The sequence below is a fragment of the Coregonus lavaretus genome (assembly GCF_964263955.1).
Source record: "Coregonus lavaretus genome assembly, contig: HAP1_SCAFFOLD_3362, whole genome shotgun sequence".
Lineage (NCBI taxonomy): Eukaryota > Metazoa > Chordata > Actinopteri > Salmoniformes > Salmonidae > Coregonus > Coregonus lavaretus.
The window spans coordinates 16,930-44,906 of NW_028165229.1; the positions used below are offsets into that span (position 1 = coordinate 16,930).

At 43.9% G+C, this 27,977-nt stretch overlaps 1 protein-coding gene across 1 annotated transcript; it reads left to right on the forward strand.

Annotated features, from left to right (window-relative positions):
• Positions 1-1,790: 1,790 nt before the first annotated feature.
• On the forward strand, positions 1,791-27,976 carry LOC311116105 (fibrinogen C domain-containing protein 1-like; the record flags this gene model as incomplete). Its single annotated transcript, XM_084191233.1, has 4 exons — positions 1,791-1,866; positions 18,628-19,107; positions 23,897-24,056; positions 27,840-27,976. Coding segments are annotated over exons 2-4 (774 nt in total), but the record flags the coding sequence as incomplete, so codon positions are not given.
• Position 27,977: the final 1 nt, after the last annotated feature.

Here is a 27,977-nt window from a genome sequence, read left to right on the forward strand (position 1 = left end):
CGCATTAGATGACACCTTCACAGTATGGATGAGTTGAGTATGTTGCATGACATTTGGGCATACTGCATTTTTTAAACTTTATGCAAAACAGTGCCTTCTAAACAGTATGTAGTACGATTAGTACACAGTATGCAGTTTAAGTAAGTAGTAGGTAAGCCAGATTTCGGACACGGCCAGTAACCTTCATTTTAGCAGAGATATTTAGCAGCACCCATTATAAATACATTCAGCAGTTACATGGAATCTTTGACAGAGTAATTCCCGTGCTCCTCCTCCAGTTACTCTGTATATGCACTGAAATGTTGGTCTTCTGTTGTCCTGTGTGTGTACTGGTGCTAGTTTTTACGTGTGTATTACTATAATATATAACAACAACAGTGCTTTTGGTTTGGATCATTGATGAAGTAGTTTTGATTTGATTTGCGGTCCAATAGCTGACCCTTCTGCAGTACCTTAGAGCCAAAAGTATACTATTATACTACACTGAACAAAAATATAAACACAACATGTAAAGTGTGGTTCCCATGTTTCATGAGCTGAAATAAAAGGTCCCAGAAATGTTCCCTAAGTACCAAAAGGTTATTTCTCTCAAATGTTGTGCACATATTTGTTTACATCGCTGTTAGTGAGCATTTATCCATTGCCAAGATAACTAACAAGTCAGTTCATAAAATGTCTGCCCTGCTAGAGCTGCCGCGGAACGTGCTGTTATTGTGAAGTGGAAACGTCTAGGAGCAACAGCGGCTCAGCTGCAAAGTAGTAGGCCAAACAAGCTCACAGAACGGGACCGCCGAGTGCTGAAACACGCATTGCGTAAAAATCATCTGTCCTCGGTTGCAACACTCACTACCGAGTTCCAAACTGCCTCTGGAAGCACCGTCAGCACAATAATTGTTAGTCGGGAGCTTCATGAAATGGGTTTCCATGGCCGAGCAGCCACACACAAGCCTAAGATCACCATGCACCATGCGCCGGCTGGAATGGGGTTAAGCTCGCCGCCATTCGACTCTGGAGCAGTGGAAACGCGTTCTCTGGAGTGATCAATCACGCTTCACCATCTGGCAGTCCGACCGACAAATCTGGGTTTGGCGGATGCCAGGAGAACGCTACCTGCCCCAATGCATAGTGCATGCTGTGGGGCTGTTTTTCATGGCTTGGGCTAGGCCCCTTAGTTCCAGTGAAGGGAAATCTTAACCCTACAGCATACAATGACGTTCTAGACGATTCTGTGCTTCCAACTTTGTGGCAACAGTTTGGGGAAGGCCCTTTTCTGTTTCAGCATGACAATGCCCCCATGCACAAAGCGAGGTCCATAAGGAAATGGTTTGTCGAGATTGTTGTGGAAGAACTTGACTGCACAGAGTCCTGACCTCAACCCCATCGAACACCTTTGGGATGAATTGGAACGCCGACTGCGAGCCAGGCCTAATCGCCCAACATCAGTGCCCAACCTCACCAATGCTCGTGGCTGAATGGAAGCAAGTCCCTGCAGCAATGTTCCAACATCTAGTGGAAAGCCTTCCCATAGAAGTGGCGGCTGTTATAGCAGCAAAGGGGGGACCAACTCCATAATAATGCCCATCATTTTGGAATGAGATGTTCGACGAGCAGGTGTCCTTTTAGTCAGGTAGTGAATCTGTGAGGAACAGATGCATATCTGTATTCCCAGTCATGTGAAATCCATAGATTAGGGCCTATTTAATTTATTTCAATTGACTGATAATATTAAACAACGGCGAACACAACAACAACGGTTTGCTTGTTTGTTCCATGCAGACGTTCTGTGAGTGTGTACCCAGCTCCTCCCAGCTTAAACACCGCTGGTCAGACTCAGACACAGTCAGAGAGACCCCATCACCCACCAAGGTAAGAACACACCTTGATATCTCACATACACTGAAACATATACAATCGCCCAACCTGCAATCCTTTACCATAAAATCCACACTATGAAATAATGCATTATAATGTTAATTTCTAACAGGTTAGCTATTACTTCCCAAAATAATGGTTCATTATCTGGTATTTTCCATTTGTGGTGAAATGCATTTATGGTTGGATGTAAATAATCTAGTTTAATATAGCTCATCATGTGACTAAAGCTAAGGTGAGTCTTCAGGTCTCAGGCACAATTACTCATCACATAGGTTCACCAAGTTCTTATTTCAGCCATTGTCACAGATGGAGATTTGAAGTGTCCTCACGAAGAGGAGAGGATAAGAAAGGAGAGAAGAGGATAGGAAAGGAGAAGGGAAGAGAAGAAGAGAGGATTCGAAAGGAGAGGAGAGGAGAAGAGAGGAGAAAAGAAGAGAAGAAGTGAAGAGAGGAGAGGACAAGAGAGGAGAGGATGACTAATAAAGCATGTCCCGGTCATTAGCTTTAGAGAACAGCACGGCGCGGCTCAAGTGATCTCATGGCATGTCTATACTCTCTCTGTCTCTGCCTGTCTCGCTTCCTCTTTCTGCATGTTTCATTCCCCCTTTTTCCCCTCTCTCTTTCACCCTCCCTCTCATATCTCGCCCCCTCTCTCTCTCTCTCGCTTTCTCTCTCTCTCCCCCCGATCTATCCATCCCCACTCCACCTCCCCCTCTCCCAATCCCTCTCTCGCTCTCTCTTTCTCTCTGAGGAGAACAGGATGAATACTGAGGAGCTCATCTACATGGAGGAGTAGCACTCCTTCACAATGCCCTCCTTGCCCCGTCAGTGTCTCCATCACCATGGCGATCACGTTCAGGGGATTATCAGATATTAAAAGTCAAATTTGAGTGCAGAGCAGAAGAGGTGGCAAACCCTGACTATAGAAATACCCACATTAACTGTGGATTTAGCTTGTGCTGCTTTGCACTTAAAGACAGAAATTATTGTAACAGGATCTGAGTGTGTGTGGGATGGTACAGAATATGAATGTGTGTGGAGGTCGGTGGGTTCTGTATGTAATAAGATAGAATGTGGGTGTGTGTCTGCATGTGTTCATCACAGCAGGCTGCTGAGGGGAGAACTGCTCATAATAATAGCTCCAACTATTACCACGAGCCCATGCTCCCCAATTAAGGTGCCACTAACCTTATCCAATGGTTTTCTACTTATCTAATGACCAGATGAAGCCCGTCATCCAGGAATCAGCCTAGGACGTGTCTGCTGCTGTGGTGTAGTAGGACAGTAGTGTCCCCGTAAGGGGGGACATAGAGAGAGAGAGAGAGAGAGAGAGAGAGGGTGTCAGAATCCAGTCAGTAATTACAGAGTGGCTTCCTACTGAGAGATGGAGAGACTCATTAACAAAATCACTGTTTAGACAGGGTGTGAGTGGTTTAGCTTGGCTCAATGTAATTATACAGACATAAATTGTATTGTGTGTGTTTAGGGGGTCTCTCTGAGTGCATGTAGTACTGTATGTAAGAGAGAGAGAGAGCGAGAGCGAGAGCTAGAGGGGGGAGGAAGAGTGTTACATTTGTTCCTTCCCTTGACACACACACACACACTTTTGCCCTCATAACAGCCTCAATTTATTGGGGCATGGACTCTACAAGGTGTCGAAAGCGTTCCACAGGGATGCTGGCCCGTTTTGACTCCACGGGAAACTGTTGAGTGTGAAAAACCCAGCAATGTTGCAGTTCTTGACACAAACCGGTACGCCTGACACTACCATACCAGGTTAAAAGGCACTTAAATATTTGTTTTGCCGCCCATTCACCCTCTGAATGGCACACATACACAATCCATGTCTCGATTGTCTCAAGGCTTAAAAATCCTTCTTTAACCTGTCTCCTTCCCTTCATCTACACTGATTGAAGTGGATTGAACAAGTGACATCAATAAGGGATCATAGCTTTCACCTGGATTCACCTGGCCAGTCTATGACATGGAAAGAGCAGGTGTCCTTAATGTTTTGTACACTCACTGTTGTTATCGAAGTCATTACAACGGTTAGGTTTGATGGAGCAAATCAAATGTAACCATAGTTTAGATGGCATATATCATCAATGGTACTACAGTGAGGGAAAACAAGTATTTGATCCCCTGCTGATTTTGTACGTTTGCCCACTGACAAAGACATGATCAGTCTATAATTTTAACGGTAGGTTTATTTGAACAGTGAGACAGAATATCAACAAAAAAATCCAGAAAAACGCATGTCAAAAATGTTATAAATTGATTTGCATTTTAATGAGGGAAATAAGTATTTGACCCCCTCTCAATCGGAGGGATTTCTGGCTCCCAGGTGTCTTTTATACAGGTAACGAGCTGAGATTAGGAGCACTCCCTTTAAGAGTGTGCTCCTAATCTCAGCTTGTTACCTGTATAAAAGACACCTGTCCACAGAAGCAATCAATCAGATTCCAAACTCTCAACCATGGCCAAGACCAAAGAGCTCTCCAAGGATGTCAGGGACAAGATTGTAGACCTACACAAGGCTGGAATGGGCTACAGACCATCGCCAAGCAGGTTGGTGAGAAGGTGACAACAGTTGGTACGATTATTCACAAATGGAAGAAACACAAAATAATTGTCAATATCCCTCGGCCTGGGGCTCCATGTAAGATCTCACCTCGTGGAGTTGCAATGATCATGAGAACGGTGAGGAATCAGCCCAGAACTACACGGGAGGATCTTGTCAATGATCTCAAGGCAGCTGGGACCATAGTCACCAAGAAAACTATTGGTAACACACTACGCTGTGAAGGACTGAAATCCTGCAGCACCCGCAAGGTCCCCCTGCTCAAGATAGCACATATACAGGCCCGTCTGAAGTTTGCCAATGAACATCTGAATGATTCAGAGGAGAACTGGGTGAAAGTGGTGGTCAGATGAGACCAAAATCGAGCTCTTTGGCATCAACGCAACTCGCCGTGTTTGGAGGAGGAATGCTGCCTATGACCCCAAGAACACCATCCCCACCGTCAAACATGGAGGTGGAAACATTATGCTTTGGGGGTGTTTTTCTGCTAAGGGGACAGGACAACTTCACCGCATCAAAGGGACGATGCCATGTACCGTCAAATATTGGGTTCGAACCTCCTTCCCTCAGCCAGGGCATTGAAAATAGGTCATGGATGGGTATTCCAGCATGGCAATGACCCAAAACACACGGCCAAGGCAACAAAGGAGTGGCTCAAGAAGAAGCACATTAAGGTCCTGGAGTGGCCTAGCCAGTCTCCAGACCTTAATCCCATAGAAAATATGTGGAGGGAGCTGAATGTTTGAGTTGCCAAACGTCAGCCTCGAAACCTTAATGACTTGGAGAAGATATGCAAAGAGGAGTGTGACAAAATCCCTCCTGAAATGTGTGCAAACCTGGTGGCCAACTACAATAAACATCTGACCTCTGTGGTTGCCAACAAGGGTTTTGCCACCAAGTACTAAGTCATATTTTGGGGGGTCAAATACTTATTTCCATCATTAAAATGCAAATAAATTCATAACATTTTTGACATGCGTTTTTTTGGATATTTTTGTTGTTATTCTGTCTCTCACTGTTCAAATAAACCTACCATTAAAATTATAGACTGATCATGTCTTTTTCAGTGGGCAAGCGTACAAAATCAGCAGGGGATCAAATATTTTTTTCCCCTCACTGTATTTATGCCTAGATAACATTTGCAAAGTCATCAACATCTATTGTTTCAAATTCAACCCAGGGTTCAACAAAAAATACACAATACATATACAGTGCCTTCAGAAAGTATTCACACCCCTTGACTTTTTCCACATTTTGTTGTGTTACAGCCTGAATTTAAAATGGATCAAATTGAGATTCTTGTCACTGCCTACACACAGTACCCGATAATGTCAAAGTGAAATAGTGTTTTTTGAATAAAAAATGAAATGCTAAAATCTCGTCAATAAGTATTCAACCCCTTTGTTATAGCAATTATAAATAAGTTCAGGAGTAGAAATTAGCTTAACAAGTCACATAATAAGTGGCATGGACTCACTCTGTGTGCAATAATAGTGTTTAACATGATTTTTGAATGATTACCTCATCTCTGTACCCCACACATACAATTATCTGTAAGGTCCCTCAGTGGAGCAGTGAATTTTAAACACAGATTCAACCACAAAGACCATGGAGGTTTTCCAATGCCTCGCAAAGAAGGACACCTATTGGTAGATGGGTAAAAAAAAAGCAGACATTGAATATCCATTTGAGCATGGTGAAGTTGTTAATTACACTTTGGATCAATACACTCAGTCACTACACTACACAGTCACTACAAACTGCCGTAGAGGAAGGACATCGCTCAGGGATTTCACCATGAGGCCAATGGTGACTTTAAAACAGTTACAGAGTTGAATGGCTGTGATAGGAGAAAACTGAGGATGGATCAACAACATTGTAGTTACTCCACAATACTAACCTAATTGACAGAGTGAAAGAAGGAAGCCTGTACAGAATACAAATATTCCAAAACATGCATCCTGTTTGCAATAAGCCTCTAAAGTAATACTGCAAAAAATATGGTAAAGCAATTCACTTTTTGTCCAGAATACAAAGCGTTATATTTGGGGCAAATCCAATACAACACATTACTGAGAACCCAGAAAGACTCACAGCTGTAATCACTGCCAAAGGTGCTTCTTCAAAGTATTGGTTTAAGGGTGTGAATACCTATGTAAATTACATATTTCTGTATTTAATTTTCAATACATTTTTACATACAAACATTTCTAAAAACATGTTTTCACTTTGTCATTATGGGGTAATGTGTGTAGATGGATGAGAAAAAATATATTTAATCTGTTTTGAATTCAGGTTGTAACACAAAAAAGTGTGGAATAAGTCAAGGGGTTTGAATACTTTCTGAAGGTACTGTAGGCCTACGGTAAAGAAGCTTTGGTTGATTTCAAATGTTATCTTCAAGTTAATAATTAATATGTTGGATTCACCAAAAATCTAAGGAAAATGACTAAATCAAATAAAACTGTATTTAAAGTGCATTTAAAGTTTGATTAGATTAGTCCTATTCTTTAACTTTGATTCTTGGTTGAGATGGAGACGGGAATTCAATATATACAGTGGCTTGCGAAAGTATTCTCCCCCCCCCTTGGCATTTTTCCTATTTTGTTGCCTTACAACCCGTGTTACGAACCCCGTGGCTTTAAACGTCTAGGGTGGATGGACAAGAGACCCGTAACATAATTCATGCAAATTAGGATCGTGACATGAAACAGTGAGAACAAAAACTACCGTCAAACATAAAAGGTTTATTTTTGAACACACGGTAAAGGTTTGGGAGAAAGGGCTGAGCAGGACCCAAGAAATGAAACAATAGTGTAAAAAAAACCTAAACTGATCTTGCCTGCCTCAAGAACCGCTAAGCTAATCATACAAAAATACAGTGGGTGGTCCGCTCAGGTCTAACTAGTGTTTTTAGACAGTTTTCTTCCTATGGGTAATGTATGCCCAAGGGCAACTTGCTTAAATTCCCCTTTTCCCAGAAACACACAACAAAGTTTCCATACAGAGTAACCAGCAAATTAGTGAGTACACAGGACACCACAGTATCCATACTCATACGGAAATAGTCTCTAACAACAAACACAACTGACCGGCTTTTAAACAATGGGATGTGTGATTGAAAAACCAGAAACAGGTGGTGCAATGCAGAGGAATGTCCACTGATTGGTTCACCTCAGCAATCAGCAGACACCCCAACGACCACCAATCAGGAACATACAGGACACCTGTGATTAGGGCAGAAGGAAAGGAAAAACACAAAAAGACACAGGATACCTGTATCCGTAACACTCCCACCCTTATAAGAGCAAACCACAATGGTTTGCGACACACGTACCATCACAACACCCAAAATTCAAAGATCAACAGCATCCTGACGGGATAACAAAAAAAATCTAGATCTTTAAACACGAGACAAAGGATCTGCCAACACATTATCCAACCCCTTTTTGTGGCGGATCTCCAAATTATAATTTTGCACTACAAGTGCCCAACGCATAAGGCGTTGGTTCTGGTTGTACATCCGGTGGAGAAAAACTAAGGGGTTATGGTCAGTATACACTATCACTGGTAATGCACTGGAACCAACATAAACTTCAAAGTACTGCAGAGCTAACAACAAAGCTAGAGCTTCTTGTTCAATGGTGGAATAGTTTGTCTGACATTTGTTAAATTTCCGTGAAAAATAACAGACAGGATGGTCCACTCCACTCTGGTCCTGCTGCAGTAGAACAGTACCAGCACCTCTGGCACTTGCATCTACCTCCAGTTTAAACGGTCGTTCAAAATCTGGCGCAGCAAGAACAGGAGTACTACATAAGAGTACTTTAGCAGTGTTGAAAGCAGTACGACAATCTTCAGACATACAAATTCTCTCGCCGGACTGAGCAAATCCATTAATGGAGCAACTACCGCAGATACATTTTTACAGAAACTACGGTAGTAGCCAACCATCCCTAAAAACCGGCATAGCTCTCTTCTGGTGGTAGGTGCGGGAAATGCATTTATAGCGGAGACCTTGGCATCTAGAGGGCGCACCTGACCATGGCCGACCTGTTTACCGAGATAAGTAACAGTGGCCTTCCCAAACTCACACTTTGCTAAGTTCAGGGTTAGAGAAGCGGCTGCTAGACGTTCACACACTACCCTTAGAGTGTTAACATGATCAGACCACTCAGTCAAATAAATTACCAGATCATCAAGGTAAGCACTACAATTAGGAACTCCAGCCAATACTGTGTTAACCAGGCGTTGGAAAGTGGCTGGTGCGTTCCGCATCCCAAATGCCATGACAGCATATTGTAGGAAGTGATTGGGGGTCACAAAGGCAGAGATGTCAGAGGCACGTGAGGTTAACGGCACCTGCCAGTAACCTTTTAGAAGATCTAGTTTGGTTACATAAGTAGCAGCACCAACAGTATCAATACAGTCATCCAATCTGGGTAACGGGAACGAGTCGGGCACTGTGACAGCATTGACCTTCCGATAGTCCGTACATAACCTGGATGTCCCATCAGGTTTAGGAACCAGAATGCACGGAGAACTCCAAGGACTTGAACTTGGCATAGCCAGGTTATTCTCCAGCAAATAACCAACCTCATCCCTCATTATCTTTCTTTTAGAGACGTTGACACGATAAGCATGTTGCTTGATAGGTGCAGCGTTTCCAACATTAATGTCATGTTCTAACACATTTGTGCATTTAGGAACATCATTAAAAAGACATGGAAAGCTGTGTAATAGTCTCACAATATCATCTGACTGTCCGTCCGTTAAATGAATCAGGCTTGACGGGAGAGACAGCAGCATCTCTGAATTGGGCAATCTAGCACACTGCTGCTGAGTATTGCGCAACTCCAAACCATCTCCGTCCACATCTTTAACATGACCTCCCACTACAGCCGTAGCAGCAATAGAGACAGCCGACTCAGCCAGTTTCTCTGGACTGTCTATCTGAATGACAGGTCTGGTGTGGTATGTCTTCAACATGTTAACGTGGCACACACGAGATTGGCCTTTTATATCAGGAGTCTGTATCACGTAGTCAGTTTCACTTAGTTTCTTTTCAATTACATAAGGACCAGAGAAACGTGCTGACAATGACGCTCCTGGCACAGGCAACAATACAATAACTTGGTCACCTGGCTGCAGTGAACGAGAAACAGCCTGTGTGTCATAGTGTCGTTTCATCAGTCTCTGTGGTTCATCTTCCTTTGCTAGAGCACAGGCACCATGTAGGCGCTCACGAAAGCGACTAACGTAGTCCAACACATTTTCTTTCACACACAACTCTTGTGATAAAAACTGATCCTTAAGGACTTTCATAGGTCCTCTCATGGTGTGTCCAAACACCAGTTCAGCTGGGCTGAACCCTAAGGATTCCTGTACTGTCTCACGGACAGCAAACACAACTAGAGGAACTCCCTCATCCCAATCCTTCTCAGATTCCAAGCAATATTTACGGAGCATAGACTTCAGTGTCTGATGCCAACGTTCAAGCGCACCCTGAGACTCTGGGTGATATGCGCTTGACACACGGTGTGTAACTGACAAGGACTTTAACACTTGTTTGAAAAGTTTAGAAAGGAAATTCGTACCCTGATCAGTTTGTATTACCTTAGGTAACCCAAACGTTTAGAAGAATTTGATCAACGCTTTACTCACCACCGGAGCAGTAATCCTTCGCAGCGGAATGGCCTCTGGGTACCTGGTGGCCACACACATAATCGTCAACAGAAACTGGTTACCAGATTTTGTCTTTGGTAATGGTCCAACACAATCAACCATCACATGTTCAAATGGTTCACCTATGGCCGGTATGGGACAAAGAGGCGCGGGAGGAATAACCTGGTTCGGTTTCCCAGTTACTTGACAGGTGTGGCAAGTCCGACAGAACTGAGCCACATCTTGTTTTAAACCAGGCCAAAAGAAATGTCGCAAAACTCGATCATAAGTCTTGGTGACTCCCAGATGTCCAGACCACTGGTGATCATGAGCGAGGGATAAAACATTTTGTCGAAAGGCTGTAGGAATCACTATTTGGTAAACAGCATTCCAATCTCCGCCAGCGTCAACATGGGATGTCCATTTACGCATGAGGAGATTACCATCAATGAAGTATGCCATGTTTTTCTTCTTTAGCTCCTCCTCTGAGACAACACTAGAAAAACATTTAGCCAGGCTAATGTCAACCTTCTGGTTAGCAATCAGCTGCTCACAAGTGACTGGTAACTGTATTGCCTCAGCAACAAGTTCCACATCCTTCTTCCTTTGTCTGGGCTGTTGGTCAGACTGCACCAGCTTACCAGAGGTAGCACCCGAGCTATCCTCTGTGTCACACTCTCTGAATAGAATCGTGTTCGACACATCTATCACGTCACCCACTTGTCGTGCTTGAGCACGTGTGACAGCACAAGCGGGGAACACATCTGGATAACCCTGTGCCAGCTCCTCGGAGAGAGACTGGTCACTTTTATCCAATACCTCCAATACGGGTATCACCTTTCCTCCAGCAATATCGTTGCCCATTATAAATGTCACACCTTTTACTGGCAACATAGGACGTACGCCAACTCTGAACAATCCACTGACCAACTCAGAGTGTACGTTCACAAAGTGCAATGGCACGAATCCCATTTCAATTCCTTGTACTAACACACTGGAACCACAATATGTATTATTGGACAAGGGCAACACATCAGATAGTATGAACGACTGCGCCACACCAGTATCTCTGAGGATTCTAACTGGACGCTGAGACGCTTCGTCATCTGATATGGAAACAAACCCCTCAAAAATGAATGGTTCATAACTGTGATCTGGGACTGTGACTTTCAAACCACATTCACCATGAGGCATCTGCTTTGATTCCGGCCTTACAACCGTACGAATCAGCCCAACACCCGTTGGCGGCCTGGCGTGCTGAGGCATCCCCTGTTTGCGTTTAAGCAGAAAGCAATCATTAACCATATGTCCCACCTTATGACAATAGAAACAGTGACGCACATCTTTTGGGCGTGCTGGATGTACTGCTGGTCGACTAGGACTAAAAGTTAGCAACTCTGCGGCCCTGCTCTCCGTACGAGCCGAAAACACGCTCTTATGCGTCAACACAAACTCGTCTGCCAATACAGACGCTTCCGACAGTGAGGATACTTTCTGTTCGTTCAGATAAACTACAATGCGTTCGGGTAAGAAATTTTTAAACTCTTCTAACAAGATTAACTCCCGTAGAGAGTTAAAATCAGTTACCTTACTAGCACTGTGCCATTTGTCAAACAGATTTCCTTTGTCTCTAGCAAACTCCACATAAAACTGAGTAGGATACTTTTTATGAGACCTAAATCTCTGTCGATATGCCTCAGGAACAAGCTCATAGGCACGAAGAACAGTAGCTTTGACCACGTCATAATTCAAGCTGTCTTCAAGAGGTAGCGCTGACAGAACCTCTTGGGCTTTACCTGTTAATTTACACTGAAGTAAGAGACACCATACCTCTTCGGGCCATTTCAATGCTACTGCTATACGTTCAAAAACACTAAAATAGGAATCAACCTCTGACTCCCTAAACACAGGTACCAAGGTGATCTGTCTACTAATATCAAAAGTAGCAGACGACACAGCTGGTGAGGATGGCTCACTAGCAGGCATAGTATGAGCAGAGACTAACCTCGCTGTTTCTGCCTCCAGTTCCATTTTACGCATCTCCAGTTCTTGATCAAGCCTACGCGTCTCCAGTTCCATCTTACGCGTCTCCTGTTCTTGATCAAGCCTACGCGTCTCCAGTTCCATCTTACGTGTCTCCTGTTCTGCCTCTAGCTTACGCATTTCCAGCTTGTCTTGCCTGATCTGTGCCCGCTCTTCCGCCTCCATTTGGAGCCGTGTCGAGCGGACATCCATCCTAACATCACTGTCGGACAGTGGGTCAAAACGGGGCAATGTGGCTGGAGCCTTAGCCTCGTCCTCAGACACCGACGGGCTTACAGGAGCAGCAGCCACATCCCCTACAGGAGCAGCAGACTCAGGCGGCGGTAACTCAAGCACTTGTTCGTTCAACAATATCTCTAACACTGCTTTCCTAACTTCTGCTTTCACTAAAACCCTTGATATGGGTACAGAAAAGTGGTCAGCCAAAGCCTGTAGATCCACTCTACGGCAATTCTCAAAAACCTCCCACGTAGGGTTTTCCAAAAATGCATCCAACTCAAAAGTAGCCATCCTAAACTAACACGAGCCGACAAATACTGAACACAAAACCAGTTAGTTACAGCTGCCAAGCTCAACACTGAACCAGACACTAACTCATTTGCATGAGTAGCATGGGTATCAATGAGAATGAACCCGGACGAGCCCCCACATTATGCTACGAACCCCGTGGCTTTAAACGTCTAGGGTGGATGGACAAGAGACCCGTAACATAATTCATGCAAATTAGTATCGTGACATGAAACAGTGAGAACAAAAACTACACGACAACCATAAACTACCGTCAAACATAAAATATAAAAATTTTTACACACGGTAAAGGTTTGGGAAAAAGGGCTGAGCAGGACCCAAGAAATGAAACAATAGTGTAAAAAAAACCTAAACTGATCTTGCCTGCCTCAAGAACCGCTAAGCTACTGCTAATCATACAAAAATAGTGGGTGGTCCGCTCAGGTCTAACTAGTGTTTTTAGACAGTTTTCTTCCTATGGGTAATGTATGCCCAAGGGCAACTTGCTTAAATTCCCCTTTTCCCAGAAACACACAACAAAGTTTCCATACAGAGTAAGCAGCGAATGAGTGAGTACACAAAACACAGGACACCACAGTATCCATACTTACATACGTAAAATAGTCTCTAACAAAGTTACCAAACAGAGTAACCAGCAAATGAGTGCGTACACAAAACACAGGACACCACAATATCCATACTCACATACAGAAATAGTCTCTAACAACAAACACAACTGACCGGCTTTTAAACAATGGGATGTGTGATTGAAAAAACAGAAACAGGTGGTGCAATGCAGAGGAATGTCCACTGATTGGTCCACCTCAGCAATCAGCAGACACCCCAACGACCACCAATCAGGAACATACAGGACACCTGTGATTAGGGCAGAAGGAAAGGAACAACACAAAAAGACACAGGATACCTGTATCCGTAACAACCTGGAATTAAAATTGTTTTTTTGGCGGTTTGTATCATTTGATTTACACAACATGGCTATCACTTCGATGATGCAAAATATTATACAAAAAATATAAATAAATTAAAAAAACTTGAGCGTGCATAACTATTCACCACCCCAAAGTCAATACTTTGTACAGACACCTTTTGCAGCAATTACAGCTGCAAATCTCTTGGGGTATGTCTCTATAAGCTTGGCACATCTAGCCGCTGGGATTTTTGCCCATTCTGCGCCAGCTCCTTCAAGTTGGATGGTTTCCGCTGGTGTACAGCAATCTTTAAGTCATACCACAGATTCTCAATTGGATTGAGGTCTGGGCTTTGACTAGGCCATTCCAATACATTTTAATGTTTCCCCTTAAACCACTCAAGTGTTGCTTTAGTAGTATGCTTAGGGTCATTGTCCTGCTGGAAGGTGAACCTCTGTCCCAGTCTCAAATTTCTGGAAGACTGAAACAGGTTTCCCTCAACAATTTCCCTTTATTTAGCGGCATCCATCATTCCTTCAATTCTGACCAGTTTCCCAGTCCCTGCCAATGAAAAACATCCCCACAGCATAATGCTGCCACCACCATGCTTCACTGTGGGGATGGTGTTCTCGGGGTGATGAGAGGTGCTGGGTTTGCGCCAGACATAGCGTTTTCCTTGATGGCCAAAAAGCTCAATGTTAGTCTCATCTGACCAGAGTACCTTCTTCCATATGTTTGGGGAGTCTCCCACATTGCTTTTGGCGAACACCAAACATGTTTGCTTATTTTTTTCTTTAGGCAATGGCTTTTTTCTGGCACTGTTCCGTAAAGCCCAGCTCTGTGGAGTGTACGGCTTAAAGTGGTCCTATGGACAGATACTCCAATCTCCGCTGTGGAGCTTTGCAGCTCCTTCAGGGTTATCTTTGGTCTATTTGTTGCCTCTCTGATTAATGCCCTCCTTGCCTGGTCCGTGAGTTTTGGTGGGTGGCCCTCTCTTGGCAGGTTTGTTGTGGTGCCATATTCTTTCAATTTTTTAATAATGGATTTAATGGTGCTCCGTGGGATGTTCAAAGTTTCAGATATTTTTTTATAACCCAACCCTGATCTGTACTTCTCCACAACTTTGTCCCTGACCTGTTTGGAGAGCTCCTTGGTCTTCATGGTGCCACTTGCTTGGTGGTGCCCCTTGCTTAGTGGTGTTGCAGACTCTGGGGCCTTTCAGAACAGGTGTATATATACTGAGATCATGTGACAGATCATGTGACACTTTGATTGCACACAGGTGGACTTTATTTAACTAACTATGTGACTTCTGAAGGTAATTGATTGCACCAGATCTTATTTAGGGGCTTCATAGCAAAGGGGGTGAAAACATATGCACGCTCCACTTTTCAGTTATCTTTTCTTTTAGAATTTTTTGAAACAAGTTATTTTTTTCATTTCACTTCACCAATTTGGACTATTTTGTGTATGTCCATTACATGAAATCCCCCCAAAAATTCATTTAAATTACAGGTTGTAATGCAACAAAATAGGAAAAATGCCAAGGGGAACAAATACTTTTGCAAGGAACTGTAAATGATTAATTTGTAGACAAACGGGAAATAAAGCAGACTAAATCAGTGGCACAAAAGATACATCTCCTTCAAATATTTCTATTTGGTTGCATTGACAACCAAAAACAATTAAATATCACTTTGCAATACATTAAATAGCCTATTAACTAGTTCGACAAGTTAACAAATTATATGTTGGATTCACGCCTCCAACTAAACCAACAATAAAAGTTAAAGAGGAGGATTAAGCCAGTGGCTCAGATGAAACTATTCAAGCATTACATATTCTTTAAATGATGATATTTGGTTGTGTTGTCGACCAAACACAATTCAATAATACTTTTGATACAGTAAATAGCTTAAAGTTAAGGCTATCTTACAAATTATTGTAACAGTATTTATTCAACCTTAAAATAAGTATCACATCCATGGCCACATTTTGAGGTTAGTGTAACTATAAATGTCTTCTTATGTAATCATAGAAAGTGTGCATGTTCAAGATAGCATGCAAGGGTCGAAGGTCTGTGAAGATCTTCACAATTACTGTAATAATCTGTGCAGAATCTCGAATGGCATTGGTCATTACACTATGCATTTTTTATCTAATATCAACTTCAATCCAGGTCATTTGGTTCTGCTATTAGATGAATCACAGTGATAACACATTAAGTTGTTGTATACATACAAAATATCTGTCATTGTATTCCCATTTGAATTTTGTTGTGATTTTAAATGGTTAAAAGCACATTGATAACACATTTAGATGACAACTAAACCAAAAAATCAGACATGGTTTTTACATTTGAATTTGGTTGTGATTTTAGATGGTTGAAAGCACAGAGACTGTTATAAAAAACACAGACACAAACGCTGCTTGACATGCAGAATGAGATTTGATTGTTCTTTGCCTGCATGTCGACTGAGAGAAAATAGACAACTAATTGTGATGCGTGAAAAGATGAAAAGATGCCCGGAGCTGCATCCTGACTGACTGCATCTGGTCTGGGAAAAATAAGTGATGCAACCACATAACGCAACACTGCTTGGGCACGTGTGTGTGTCTGTGTGTGTGTGTGTCTCTGTGTGTGTTGTGTGTGTGTGTGTGTGTGTGTGTGTGTGTGTGTGTGTGTGTGTGTGTGTTGTGTGTGTGTGTGTGTGTGTGTGACGTCAGTGTGTGTGTTCGTATGTACAGTGGAGAAAAAAAGTATTTAGTCAGCCACCAATTGTGCAAGTTCTCCCACTTAAAAAGATGAGAGAGGCCTGTCATTTTCATCATAGGTACACATCAATTATGACAGACAAATTGAGATTTTTTTTTCTCCAGAAAATCACATTGTAGGATTTTTAATGAATTTATTTGCAAATTATGGTGGAAAATAAGTATTTGGTAACCTACAAACAAGCAATATTTCTGGCTCTCACAGACCTGTAACTTCTTCTTTAAGAGGCTCCTCTGTCCTCCACTCGTTACCTGTATTAATGGCACCTGTTTGAACTTGTTATCAGTATATAAGACACCTGTCCACAACCTCAAACAGTCACACTCCAAACTCCACTATGGCCAAGACCAAAGAGCTGTCAAAGGACACCAGAAACAAAATTGTAGACCTGCACCAGGCTGGGAAGACTGAATCTGCAATAGGTAAGCAGCTTGGTTTCAAGAAATCAACTGTGGGAGCAATTATTAGGAAATGGAAGACATACAAGACCACTGATAATCTCCCTCGATCTGGGGCTCCACGCAAGATCTCACCCCGTGGGGTCAAAATGATCACAAGAACGGTGAGCATGTCATATTGTCAGATGAAACCAAAATAGAACTTTTTGGTAAAAACTCAACTCGTCGTGTTTGGAGGACAAAGAATGCTGAGTTGCATCCAAAGAACACCATACCTACTGTGAAGCATGGGGGTGGAAACATCATGCTTTGGGGCTGTTTTTCTGCAAAGGGACCAGGATGACTGATCCGTGTAAAGGAAAGAATGAATGGGGCCATGTATCGTGAGATTTTGAGTGAAAACCTCCTTCCATCAGCAAGGGCATTGAAGATGAAACGTGGCTGGGTCTTTCAGCATGACAATGATCCCAAACACACCGCCCGGGCAACGAAGGAGTGGCTTCGTAAGAAGCATTTCAAGGTCCTGGAGTGGCCTAGCCAGTCTCCAGATCTCAACCCCATAGACAATCTTTGGAGGGAGTTGAAAGTCTGTGTTGCCCAGCGACAGCCCCAAAATATCACTGCTCTAGAGGTGATCTGCATGGAGGAATGGGCCAAAATACCATCAACAGTGTGTGAAAACCTTGTGAAGACTTACAGAAAACATTTGACCTGTGTCATTGCCAACAAAGGGTATATAACAAAGTATTGAGAAACTTTTGTTATTGATCAAATACTTATTTTCCACCATAATTTGCAAATAAATTCATTAAAAATCCTACAATGTGATTTTCTGGAGAAAGAAAATCTCTGTCTGTCATAGTTGACGTGTACCTATGATGAAAATTACAGGCCTCCCTCATCTTTTTAAGTGGGAGAACTTGCACAATTGGTGGCTGACTAAATACTTTTTTTCCCCACTGTAGACAGAGAAGTCCTGTCATCCTGTAGCAGCTGGAGAGCTGCTCTCTCTCTCTCTCGCTCTCTCTCTCTCTCTCTCTCTCTCTCTCTCTCTCTGCCTTTCTCTCTCTGTCTCTCTCTCTCTCTCTCTCGCTCTCTCTCTCTCTCTCTCTCTCTCTGCCTCTCTCTCTCTGTCTCTCTCTCTGCCTCTCTCTGCCTCTCTCTCTCTGTCTCGCTCTCTCTCTGCCTCTCTCTCTCTTTATTGCTCTCTCTCTCTTTATTGCTCTCTCTCCAGGCGCCTCTCTGTCCCCACCCATTTTCTTTCCTTACTCCCAGACTCTATTATTTGTGTTATGTGCCTCTGGGCTTTGTTCCTCTCCAATGAGTTTGGGTGCATATGCCATCTCTTTATGTGTACTGAGTGTGTGTTCATGAAACAGAGAATTACTGTATAGAAGTGTCTCTACTCCCAACACAGCAGAAAGACACTGAGAGTGAACACACACACAGACACAGACACAGACACAGACACACACACCCCACCCACCTCCCACATACACACATAGCCATGACGTCCACATCTGTGCCAGGAGGCTTTGAATAAACACAGTGATGAAAAAGTGGCTCCCTAGAAAACAGGGTGTATACCCCAGAGAGACACACAGTGGGTTGGGTTTTGATGCAGTAGTAGTGTATGGTGGTTAATGAGCTATGGGAGAGAGAAATCGCTCCTAACAAACATTATTTGATAAAGGACGGGTTGTGAAATATGATACCTCAAAATATTCAAATCCTGTAAATAGCACTAATCTTCAATTATAAGTTACAGAATGTAAAAAAATGTCTGTCTGTTGCTTTAACATTCCACTTTTCTTTTGTCCTTCCCTCCATCCTACCTTCCCTCACTACCTGTAGAGGATGAGCTGCAGCTACCTCCTGTGCACCATCCTCCTCTTCGTCGCCGTCCTCCTGGCCGTCACGGTAACCGGCACCATCCTCTTCATGAATCACTACCAGGCCCCGCCCATGTCCGACGGCCCGCCCCACATCTCAACCAATCCGGACGAGGCCAACGCCCTGGTGACAGTGGAGAGGGGTGACGGCTCGCGCATCAACATCTTCATCGACCCCAACTGTCCCGACTACAACGGGAACTTCCTTCGCCTGGAGGGGGTGCAGACATCGCTGCTTCACTCGCTGAGTGACCACGACACCGACCTGAAGTCGGTCAAAGGTCAGGACCGGGCGCTGCTGGTCAACCTAGCTGAGGAGGTGACCAAACTGTCGGCCCACGCTGGTCAGCTGAAGATGGACTACGAGTCTCTGAGACGAGGCCAGGGGAGTCTGGGGCAGGACCTGAACACACTGCAGACAGAGCAGGGACGCCTCATACAAGTAAGATAGTATACAGTTCAGTACAGACAGGGTTTACAGTAGTTGATGTTTGTGTGTGTCTGAGGCTGCTTGACAAGGCTCAGACAGTGGATGAGACAGAGTGAGTGTTGACTGACAGTCTCTCCCATGTACCTAACACACCAAGGACATTGAAGCCTGCTTATCATCACCTAAACCTGTGAGGGAGACACACGCACACACACACAAACACACTCACAAGCACACACACACAAACATACACGCACACACACACGCATGCACATGCACACACACACACACACACACACACACACACACACACACACACACAAACACACACACAGTGGAGTTAATTGGAGTCCTCCCTCTGGCCACTACAGTAACAGACCGAAACACTCGGGTTCAGCAAAGTGTATAGAGACAGAGGCTGTGTCCCAAATGGCACCCTATTCCCTATGTAGTGTACTACTTTTGACCAGAGCCATATGGGCCATGGTCAAAAGTAGTACACTACATATGGAATAGGATGCCATTTGAGATGCACAAGAGACTGTGTGAGTGTGTTCTTGTCTAGCTAAAAAACCTATTAACCAATACTGGTGGGAAATACCTGACACATGTCTCATATTCTCCTAATGAATGCCTGAATTTGTTTGACTGAGCTTCCTTTAGACGTTTGCACTAAGCCTACCCTCCTGTACTTCTCTCGTTCTTTTCTGTTCCCCTCTCCTTCTCATTACTTCTTATCTCACCCTGCCTCATTGGTGAAACACACCGAGAAAGAAACAAAATAATAAATAATAAAGCGAGAAATAAATAAGAGAGATAGGATTCTTCCCTGAGCAGCTGCTCTAGAAGCCGGTGCTAGTTGCTATCTAGGAACTAAAACCAAGATAGGAGGAAAGAAGAGAATCATCCCGAAGCCTTTGGTGTTCTAGGGTTCTTCTGTTCCTGTGGCTGTTCAGAGCTGGAAAGGCTTTCTCGTATATCAAAGCCCAGGTTCAAACCAGACCAGGAACACTGAACACAGGCAACGGATGGAGGAGGAGCGGTTGGGTGGGAGAGGGGTACAGCAAAGCCACGATTAAAAATAGACATACAGGAGCGAAGGGCTTTGAGTTGTGAATGTGTTGCTCCCAGCTAGCACTTTTATTTTAGCAGGAAGAGGGGATGTGAGGGGATATGAGAGTAGTCATTATAGTACTGTATAAGGAAAACGGTATATCTGTGTGCCAGGCAGAAGCTAGCAGAGCTAGGAGACCCGAGGCCCTTTCTCATTTACACTAGCTAACCCAGGAAGGGAAAAGATCTGCAGGAACGGAACAAATATTATTCTAGTGCTGCAAGTCTTCTTGGGTATGACGCTACAAGCTTGGCACACCTGTATTTGGGGAGTTTCTCCCATTCTTCTCTGCAGATCCTCTCAAGCTTTGTCAGGTTGGATGGGGAGCGTCGCTGCACAGCTATTTTCAGGTCTCTCCAGAGATGTTCGATTGGGTTCAAGTCCGGGCTCTGGCTGGGCCACTCAAGGACATTTGACAGACTTGTCCCGAAGCCACTCCTGCATTGTCTTGGCTGTGTGCTTAGGGTCGTTGTCCTGTTGGAAGGTGAACCTTCGCCCCAGTCTGAGGTCCTGAGCGCTCTGGAGCATCTTTTCATCAAGGATCTCTCTGTACTTTCTCTGTTCATATTTCCTTCGATCCTGACAAGTTCCCAGTCTCTGCCGCTGAAAAACATCCCCACAGCATGATGCTGCCACCACCATGCTTCACCGTAGGGATGGTGCCAGGTTTCCTTCAGGCGTGACGCTTGGCATTCAGGCCAAATAGTTCAATCTTGGTTTCATCAGACCAGAGAATCTTGTTTCTCATGGTCTGAGAGTCCTTTAGTTGCCTTTCGGCAAACTCCAAGCAGGCTGTCATGTGCCTTTTACTGAGGATAGGCTTCCGTCTGGCCACTCTACCATAAAGGCCTGATTGGTGGAGTGCTGCAGAGATGGTTGTCCTTCTGGAAGGTTCTCCCATCTTCACAGAGGAACTCTGGAGCTTTGTAAGAGTGGCCATCGGGTTCTTGGTCACCTCCCTGACCAAGGCCCTTGTCCCCCGATTGCTCAGTTTGGCCAGGTGGCCAGCTCTAGGAAGAGTCTTGGTGGTTTCAAATGTCTTCTATTTAAGAATGAGCCCACTGTGTTTTTGGGGACCTTCAATGCTGCAGAAATGTTTTGGTACCCTTCCCCAGATCTGTGCCTCGGCACAATCCTGTCTCGGAGCTCTACGAACAATTCCTTCGACCTCATGGCTTGGTCTTTGTTCTAACATGCACTGTCAACTGTGGGACCTTATATAGACAGGTGTGTGCCTTTCCAAATCATGTCCAATCAATTGAATTTACCACAGGTGGACTCCAATCAAGTTGTAGCAACATCTCAATGATGATCAATGGAAACAGGATGCACCTGAGCTCAATTTCGAGTGTCATAGCAAAGGGTCTGAATACTTATGTAATTTTTCTTTTTAAAATTAATTTCCAAACATTTCTAAGAACCTGTTTTCGCTTTGTCATTATGGGGTATTGTGTGTAGATTGATGAGGAAAACATTTAATTTAATACTTTCCTAATGCACTGTAGATGAGAATTTAGCAACAACTTGCAAGCAGTAGGTTTGCGGTGGGTTCAGAACAACAATGACAAAAAATGTATACAAAGAAATAAATAAAAAATATGGGGAAATTATACCACCACCAAAAACGGCATTTTGGAGAGTGGAAGGGCAAAGGGGCATGTGGGAGAGAAACCATAGACAATGTATAGAGAGAGAAAGGGAAAGAGAGAGAGAGAGCAAGAGAAAGAGCGTAAAGAGCGAGACCAAGATTGTAGCGGCGAGCGTGTAGTGGGGGCTAAGTGAATGTGGCGACGGGGGCGGCTTAGCAGAGCAGTGCCACGGCCCTGCATGATTTATTTCCTCTCGGAGCCAAGTCTAACGCTGGTGCTGGCTGGCCGGTCAGTGGTTTATGTGCATACAGATGCTGTTCCTCCCTGACACGTCAGTCTGACTGTCTGGTCTATGGGCTGCCTGTAGCCAGGGACAAGATATATGGTGACACAGAGCCGCTTGTGCCACGGTTAGTAATAGCCATGCATCACAGAGAGGCCCAGGAGAATGGTTCCACCTCGCGACACAGAAAGGAACTGTCCCAGAATGCCCCTGAGGGAGGAGTAAGTATCACATTGGACAGGGATATGGACCATCGCAGAGTTAGGATGCGTGAGTCACTTTGTGTAGATACAGTTCAACCTCAAACAATCACTAATTTGATGGCCTCCAGATAGTATGACCTTTTAAACACACTGACTACTGATCTCATATCATCTCTGCATAGAGAACAGTACTCACTCTGTTAAACATACTCTCTCTCTCTGTTACACACACACACACACACACACACACACACACACACACACACACACACACACTCTTAAGTGTAGTGTCTCAGCCCATTGTGAAGCAGCTTTAGAAGGTTGTAATGAGAACTAATTATATTGTGATCCAAATTGATATGTCAGTCTGGGCTGCCGACAGCTCTCTCCCCCTCTACCTCACTCTATATACCCTTCTCTCTCTCTCTCTCTCTCTCTCTCTCTCTCTCTCTCTCTCTCTCTCTCTCTCTCTCTCTCTCTCTCTCTCTCTCTCTCTCTCTCTCTCTCTCACTCCCTCTTCTCTCCCTCCCGGCCTCTACATCCCTCCATCTCTCTCGCTCCATCTCTCTCTCCCCCTCTCCCCCCTTCTCTCTCCCTCTTTACTCTTACACACAGAACTCATAGAAATCAAGGGACTGATGACTCATCCAATCATTCACTCAAAATACGCACTCTCTCTCTCTCACACACACACACAAACACACACACACATGGTGTATACAAAATCACATACAAAACCCAATTTTCCGGTGCTCCCTCTCTCCGCAGTGTAAAATGGGTCATCTCCTTGGTGTGTGTGTAGAGGCCCTGTGCCCGTGTAACGTGATTGCAGCGGTGCCCGGTGTGTGTGTGTATGTGTGTGTGTGCGTGTGTGTGTGTTGTGGTTATTGAGGCCAGTTTCTCTACTCTAATGCTGTTAACGCACCTGGCTATAGCTGACATAATGGAAAGATCACAGGAGTCTAAGCCACTTATCTGTGGCTTTTTGCAGGGGCAGAGATGTGTGTGTGTGTGTGCGTGTGTGTGTGTGTGTGTGTGTGTGTCTGTACCCAACACCCAGCCATATAGCTGCTGGCCAAGTAGGGAAATAGCACAGGATGACTTAGGTAATGTGTACAGCGGTAAAGAACAGAGCAGAAAGTAAAGAGGTAAAGAGCTAGAAGGTAACAACAGAAACAGTTAGAGAGATTTGTTGTGCTATTCTCTCCTGAAACCTCATTTATCACTCCAATGGGCTCTAGCTCTTTTCTCTAAACCAATCAGCAGGCAGCATGCTGGGGATATTGGCTTATATCAGAGGTACACAGGTCTGGTCCGCTGCTCCACGGTGGGGGCCAATCTACAGCCAATCAGTAACATCAAGTGGAAAAACTGAAAACCAGCAGGACTGTGGTACTCCAGGGCCCTTCTTTAGTTGCAGACTTTGGCCTATCAGTAGTTCTGCAGGGTGGAGTGTTGTTGGTTTAGACTGGACTGAACAGGGACATATTCACAGGGGGAACCTGATCCTACTCTGAGATGCTTTTTAATACAGGCCCAGGTGGATGATTCTGTTGGTTTTAGCTACTGTGATAAAGTGGTTAACTAATGGTTAATACTGTGTGTATTGCAGCTGCTATCTGAGAGCCAGATCAACATGGTGAAGGTGGTGAACACTGTGAGCGATGCTCTCAGCTCCATGCAGAAGGAGACAGGGGGACTGAAGGCTCGGGTCAAGGCTGACCTACAGAGGGCACCGGTCAGAGGGGCTCGTCTCAAAGGCTGTGCCAATGGTAAGTCTGATAACTGTCTGTCTGTGTCTGGCTGGCTGGCTGGTTTGCTGGCTAGCTAGGTGGCTGGCTGGCTATGTGGCCGGCCAGCAGGCTGGCTGGCTATATGGCCGGCTGGCTGGCTGTCTGTCTGTCTGGCTGGCTGGCTGGCTGGCTGCCTACCTGGCTGTCTGTCTGCCATGCATGCATATGTCTATGTGTGTGTGTCTCTGTGTCGTCATATGTGTTTTTCTGTCCCTGTATACATAATGTATATCTCTCTTTCTGTGTTATTCAATAGTGTACTATATCTCTATCTGCCAGGAACAGAGATTAATATTACCTCATGACCCTTGGTGCTAGCGTTGAATCTATGAGTGTAAAATATACAGTACAGTATGTAAATATGTGAGTAGTGATTGGTGTGTCCATTGGGATGTGTTGCTCGGAGTGAGAGCCTGAGAAAGCCTGACGTGTGATCCCTGAGGGAAGCTTCAGGCGAACCTACATCAGACCTGAGGGAAGCTTCAGACAAACCTATATCAGACCTGCCAGAAGCTTTAGACGAACCTACATCAGAAGCCTTCCAGTAGATTCTTCCTTTTGCAGCCAGCCATGGAATACACAACGGCTGACACTTACGCATCACACACACGTGTGTGTGTGTGTGCGTGTGTGCCACAGACCCCAGGTTTTCATAAATATTTCACACAGATGAGGACCTGCATATATAGAACTAGGATGATACAGTATCCATTTCAATCACAGGAGGCTGCTGAGGGAAGGACGGCTCACAATAATGGCCAGAACGGAGCGAATGGAATGGCATCAAACACATGGAAACCATATGTTTGATGTATTGGATACCATTCCACTAATTCCGCTCCAGCCATTACCACGAGCCCATCCTCCCCAATTAAGGTGCTACCATCCTCATTTTCCACATTTTGTTACGTTACAGCCTTATTCTAAAATGGATTAAATAAATAAAAAATCCTCATCAATCTATACACAATACCCCATAATAACAAAGCCACAGAAATACCTTATTTACATAAGTATTCAGAACTTTTGCTATGAGAGGATCTGCAGAGATGAATGGGAGAAACTCCCCAAATACAGATGTGCCAAGATTGTTCCGTCATACCCAAGAAGACTCGAGGCTGTAATCGCTGCCAAAGGTGCTTCAACAATGTACTGAGTAAAGGGTCTGAATACTTATGAAAATGTATTATTTCAGTTTTTTAAATTTGCAAACATTTCTAAAATCCTGTTTTTGCTTTGTCATTATGGGGTGTTGTGTGTAGATTGATGAGGGTAAAAAACAATTCAATCCATTTTAGAATAAGGCTGTAACGTAACAAAATGTGGAAAAAGTCAAGGGGTCTGAATACTTTCTGAATACTTTCCGAGCCACACATACTGTATATATACACTGAACTAAAATATAAACGCAACATTTTACTGAGTTACAGATGAGACATCTGTTGCATTGTGTTGTGTGACAAAACTGCACATTTTAGAGTGGCCTTTTATCAAATCAAATCAAATGTCATTTGTCACATACACGTGTTTAGCAGATGTTATTGCGGGTGTAGCTAAATGCTTGTGCTTCTAGCTCCGACAGTGCAGTAATATCTAACAAGTAATATCTAACAATTTCACAACATATACCCAATACACACAAATCTAAGTAAGGAATGGAATTAAGAATATTTACATATATGGACGACCAATGACAGAGCGGCATGGACTAAGATACAGTAGAATATTATAGAATACAGTATATACATATGAGATGAGTAATGCAAGATATGTAAACATTATTAAAGTGACTAGTGTTCCATTTCTTAAAGTGGCCAGTGATTGCTATTTATTGTCCCCAGCACAAGTTGCACCTGTGTAATGATCATGCTGTGTAATCAGCTTCTTCATATGCCACACCTGTCATGTGGATGGATTAACTTGGCAAAGGAGAAATGCTAACTAACAGGGATGTAAACAAATTTGTGAGAAATAAGCTTTTTGTGCGTATGGAAAATTTTGGGGATCTTTTATTTCAGTTCATGAAACATGGGACCAACACTTTACATGTTCCGTTTATATTTTTGTTCAGTATAGATTATCTGTAGAAAAGCAATTCTGCTACTGAATCTGAGGTTGATCGTCATGACAAATTGTGCCATAACTCTAAACAACAAGCTCCAAAAACAACCCAATTTTGGGAGCAAACATTTGTCAAATGTCTGTACACACAGGAGGGGGTGGAGGGGGGCGAGGGGCGAGAGATTGTTAAGAGAAGAGGGATCTCTCTAAAGTGTCTTCTCTCCAGAAGTAGTGTTTGGGCCCTGTGGCTGCTTTCTCGCTGCTTTAAATTCTGGGGTTTGACCCACTGAAAGCTGGCATGCATAATCTATACAGGGCTCATCATCACAGAATTCCCACGAGCGCAGAGAGGAACCCACACATATCCACACCCCTCTGTGGCACATATACCCAAACCTACTGATTCCTCTGTCTCTGTCACACAAATACTATACCCAAACCTACTGATTCCTCTGTCTCTGTCACACAAATACTATACCCAAACCTACTGATTCCTCTGTCTCTGTCACACAAATACTATACCCAAACCTACTGATTCCTCTGTCTCTGTCACCCAAATACTATACCCAAACCTACTGATTCCTCTGTCTCTGTCACACAAATACTATACCCCAACATACTGATTCCTCTGTCTCTGTCACACAAATACTATACCCAAATCTACTGATTCCTCTGTCTCTGTCACACAAATACTATATCCAAACCTACTGATTCCTCTGTCTCTGTCACACAAATACTATACCCAAACCTACTGATTCCTATGTCTTTGTCACACAAATACTATACCCAAACCAACTGATTCCTCTGTCTCTGTCACACAAATACTATACCCAAACCTACTGATTCCTCTGTCTCTGTCACACAAATACTATACCCAAACCTACTGATTCCTCTGTCTCTGTCACACAAATACTATACCCAAACCTACTGATTCCTCTGTCTCTGTCACACAAATACTATACCCAAACCTACTGATTCCTCTGTCTCTGTCACACAAATACTATACCCAAACCTACTGATTCTTCTGTCTCTGTCACACAAATACTATACCCAAATCTACTGATTCCTCTGTCTCTGTCACACAAATACTATATCCAAACCTACTGATTCCTCTGTCTCTGTCACACAAATACTATACCCAAACCTACTGATTCCTCTGTCTCTGTCACACAAATACTATACTCAAACCTCCTCCCCCTCTCTCTCCCTCTCCCTCTCTCTCTCTCTCTCTCTCACCACCCAAGGAGTCCCCATTATCTCCCTTTTCCTCTCTGTCAAGGGAGGGTTAGATATGCCCACAGTATGAGTGGAATGTTCTCCTCATCTCTGTCATTTTTCTTTGTTTATGCTTACATAATGTTTTAGCCACTTGTTTTACTTACCAGCTGGAATTCAGACTGAGAGCTTTTGTTTCTCTTCTTTTTCTTTCTCTCTTCCCTTCTGCATCTCTCTCTCTCTCTCTCTCTCTCTCTCTCTCTCTCTCTCTCTCTCTCTCTCTCTCTCTCTCTCTCTCTCTCTCTCTCTTCCCTCTCTCTCTCTGTATCTCCCTCTCTCTCTGTATCTCTCCCTCTCTCTTGCTCTGTCTCTCTCTCTCTCTCTCTCTGTATCTCTCTCTCTCTCTCTCTCTCTCTCTCTCTCTCTCTCTCTCTCTCTCTCTCTCTCTCTCTCTCTCTCTCTCTCTCTCTATGTATCTCTCTCTAGGCTCTCGTCCTCGTGACTGTGGTGATCTGTATGCTAATGGACAGAGGGAGGATGGCATCTACTCTGTGTTTCCCACTCACTACCCCTCCGGCTTCCAGGTCTACTGTGACATGACCACAGACGGAGGGGGCTGGACGG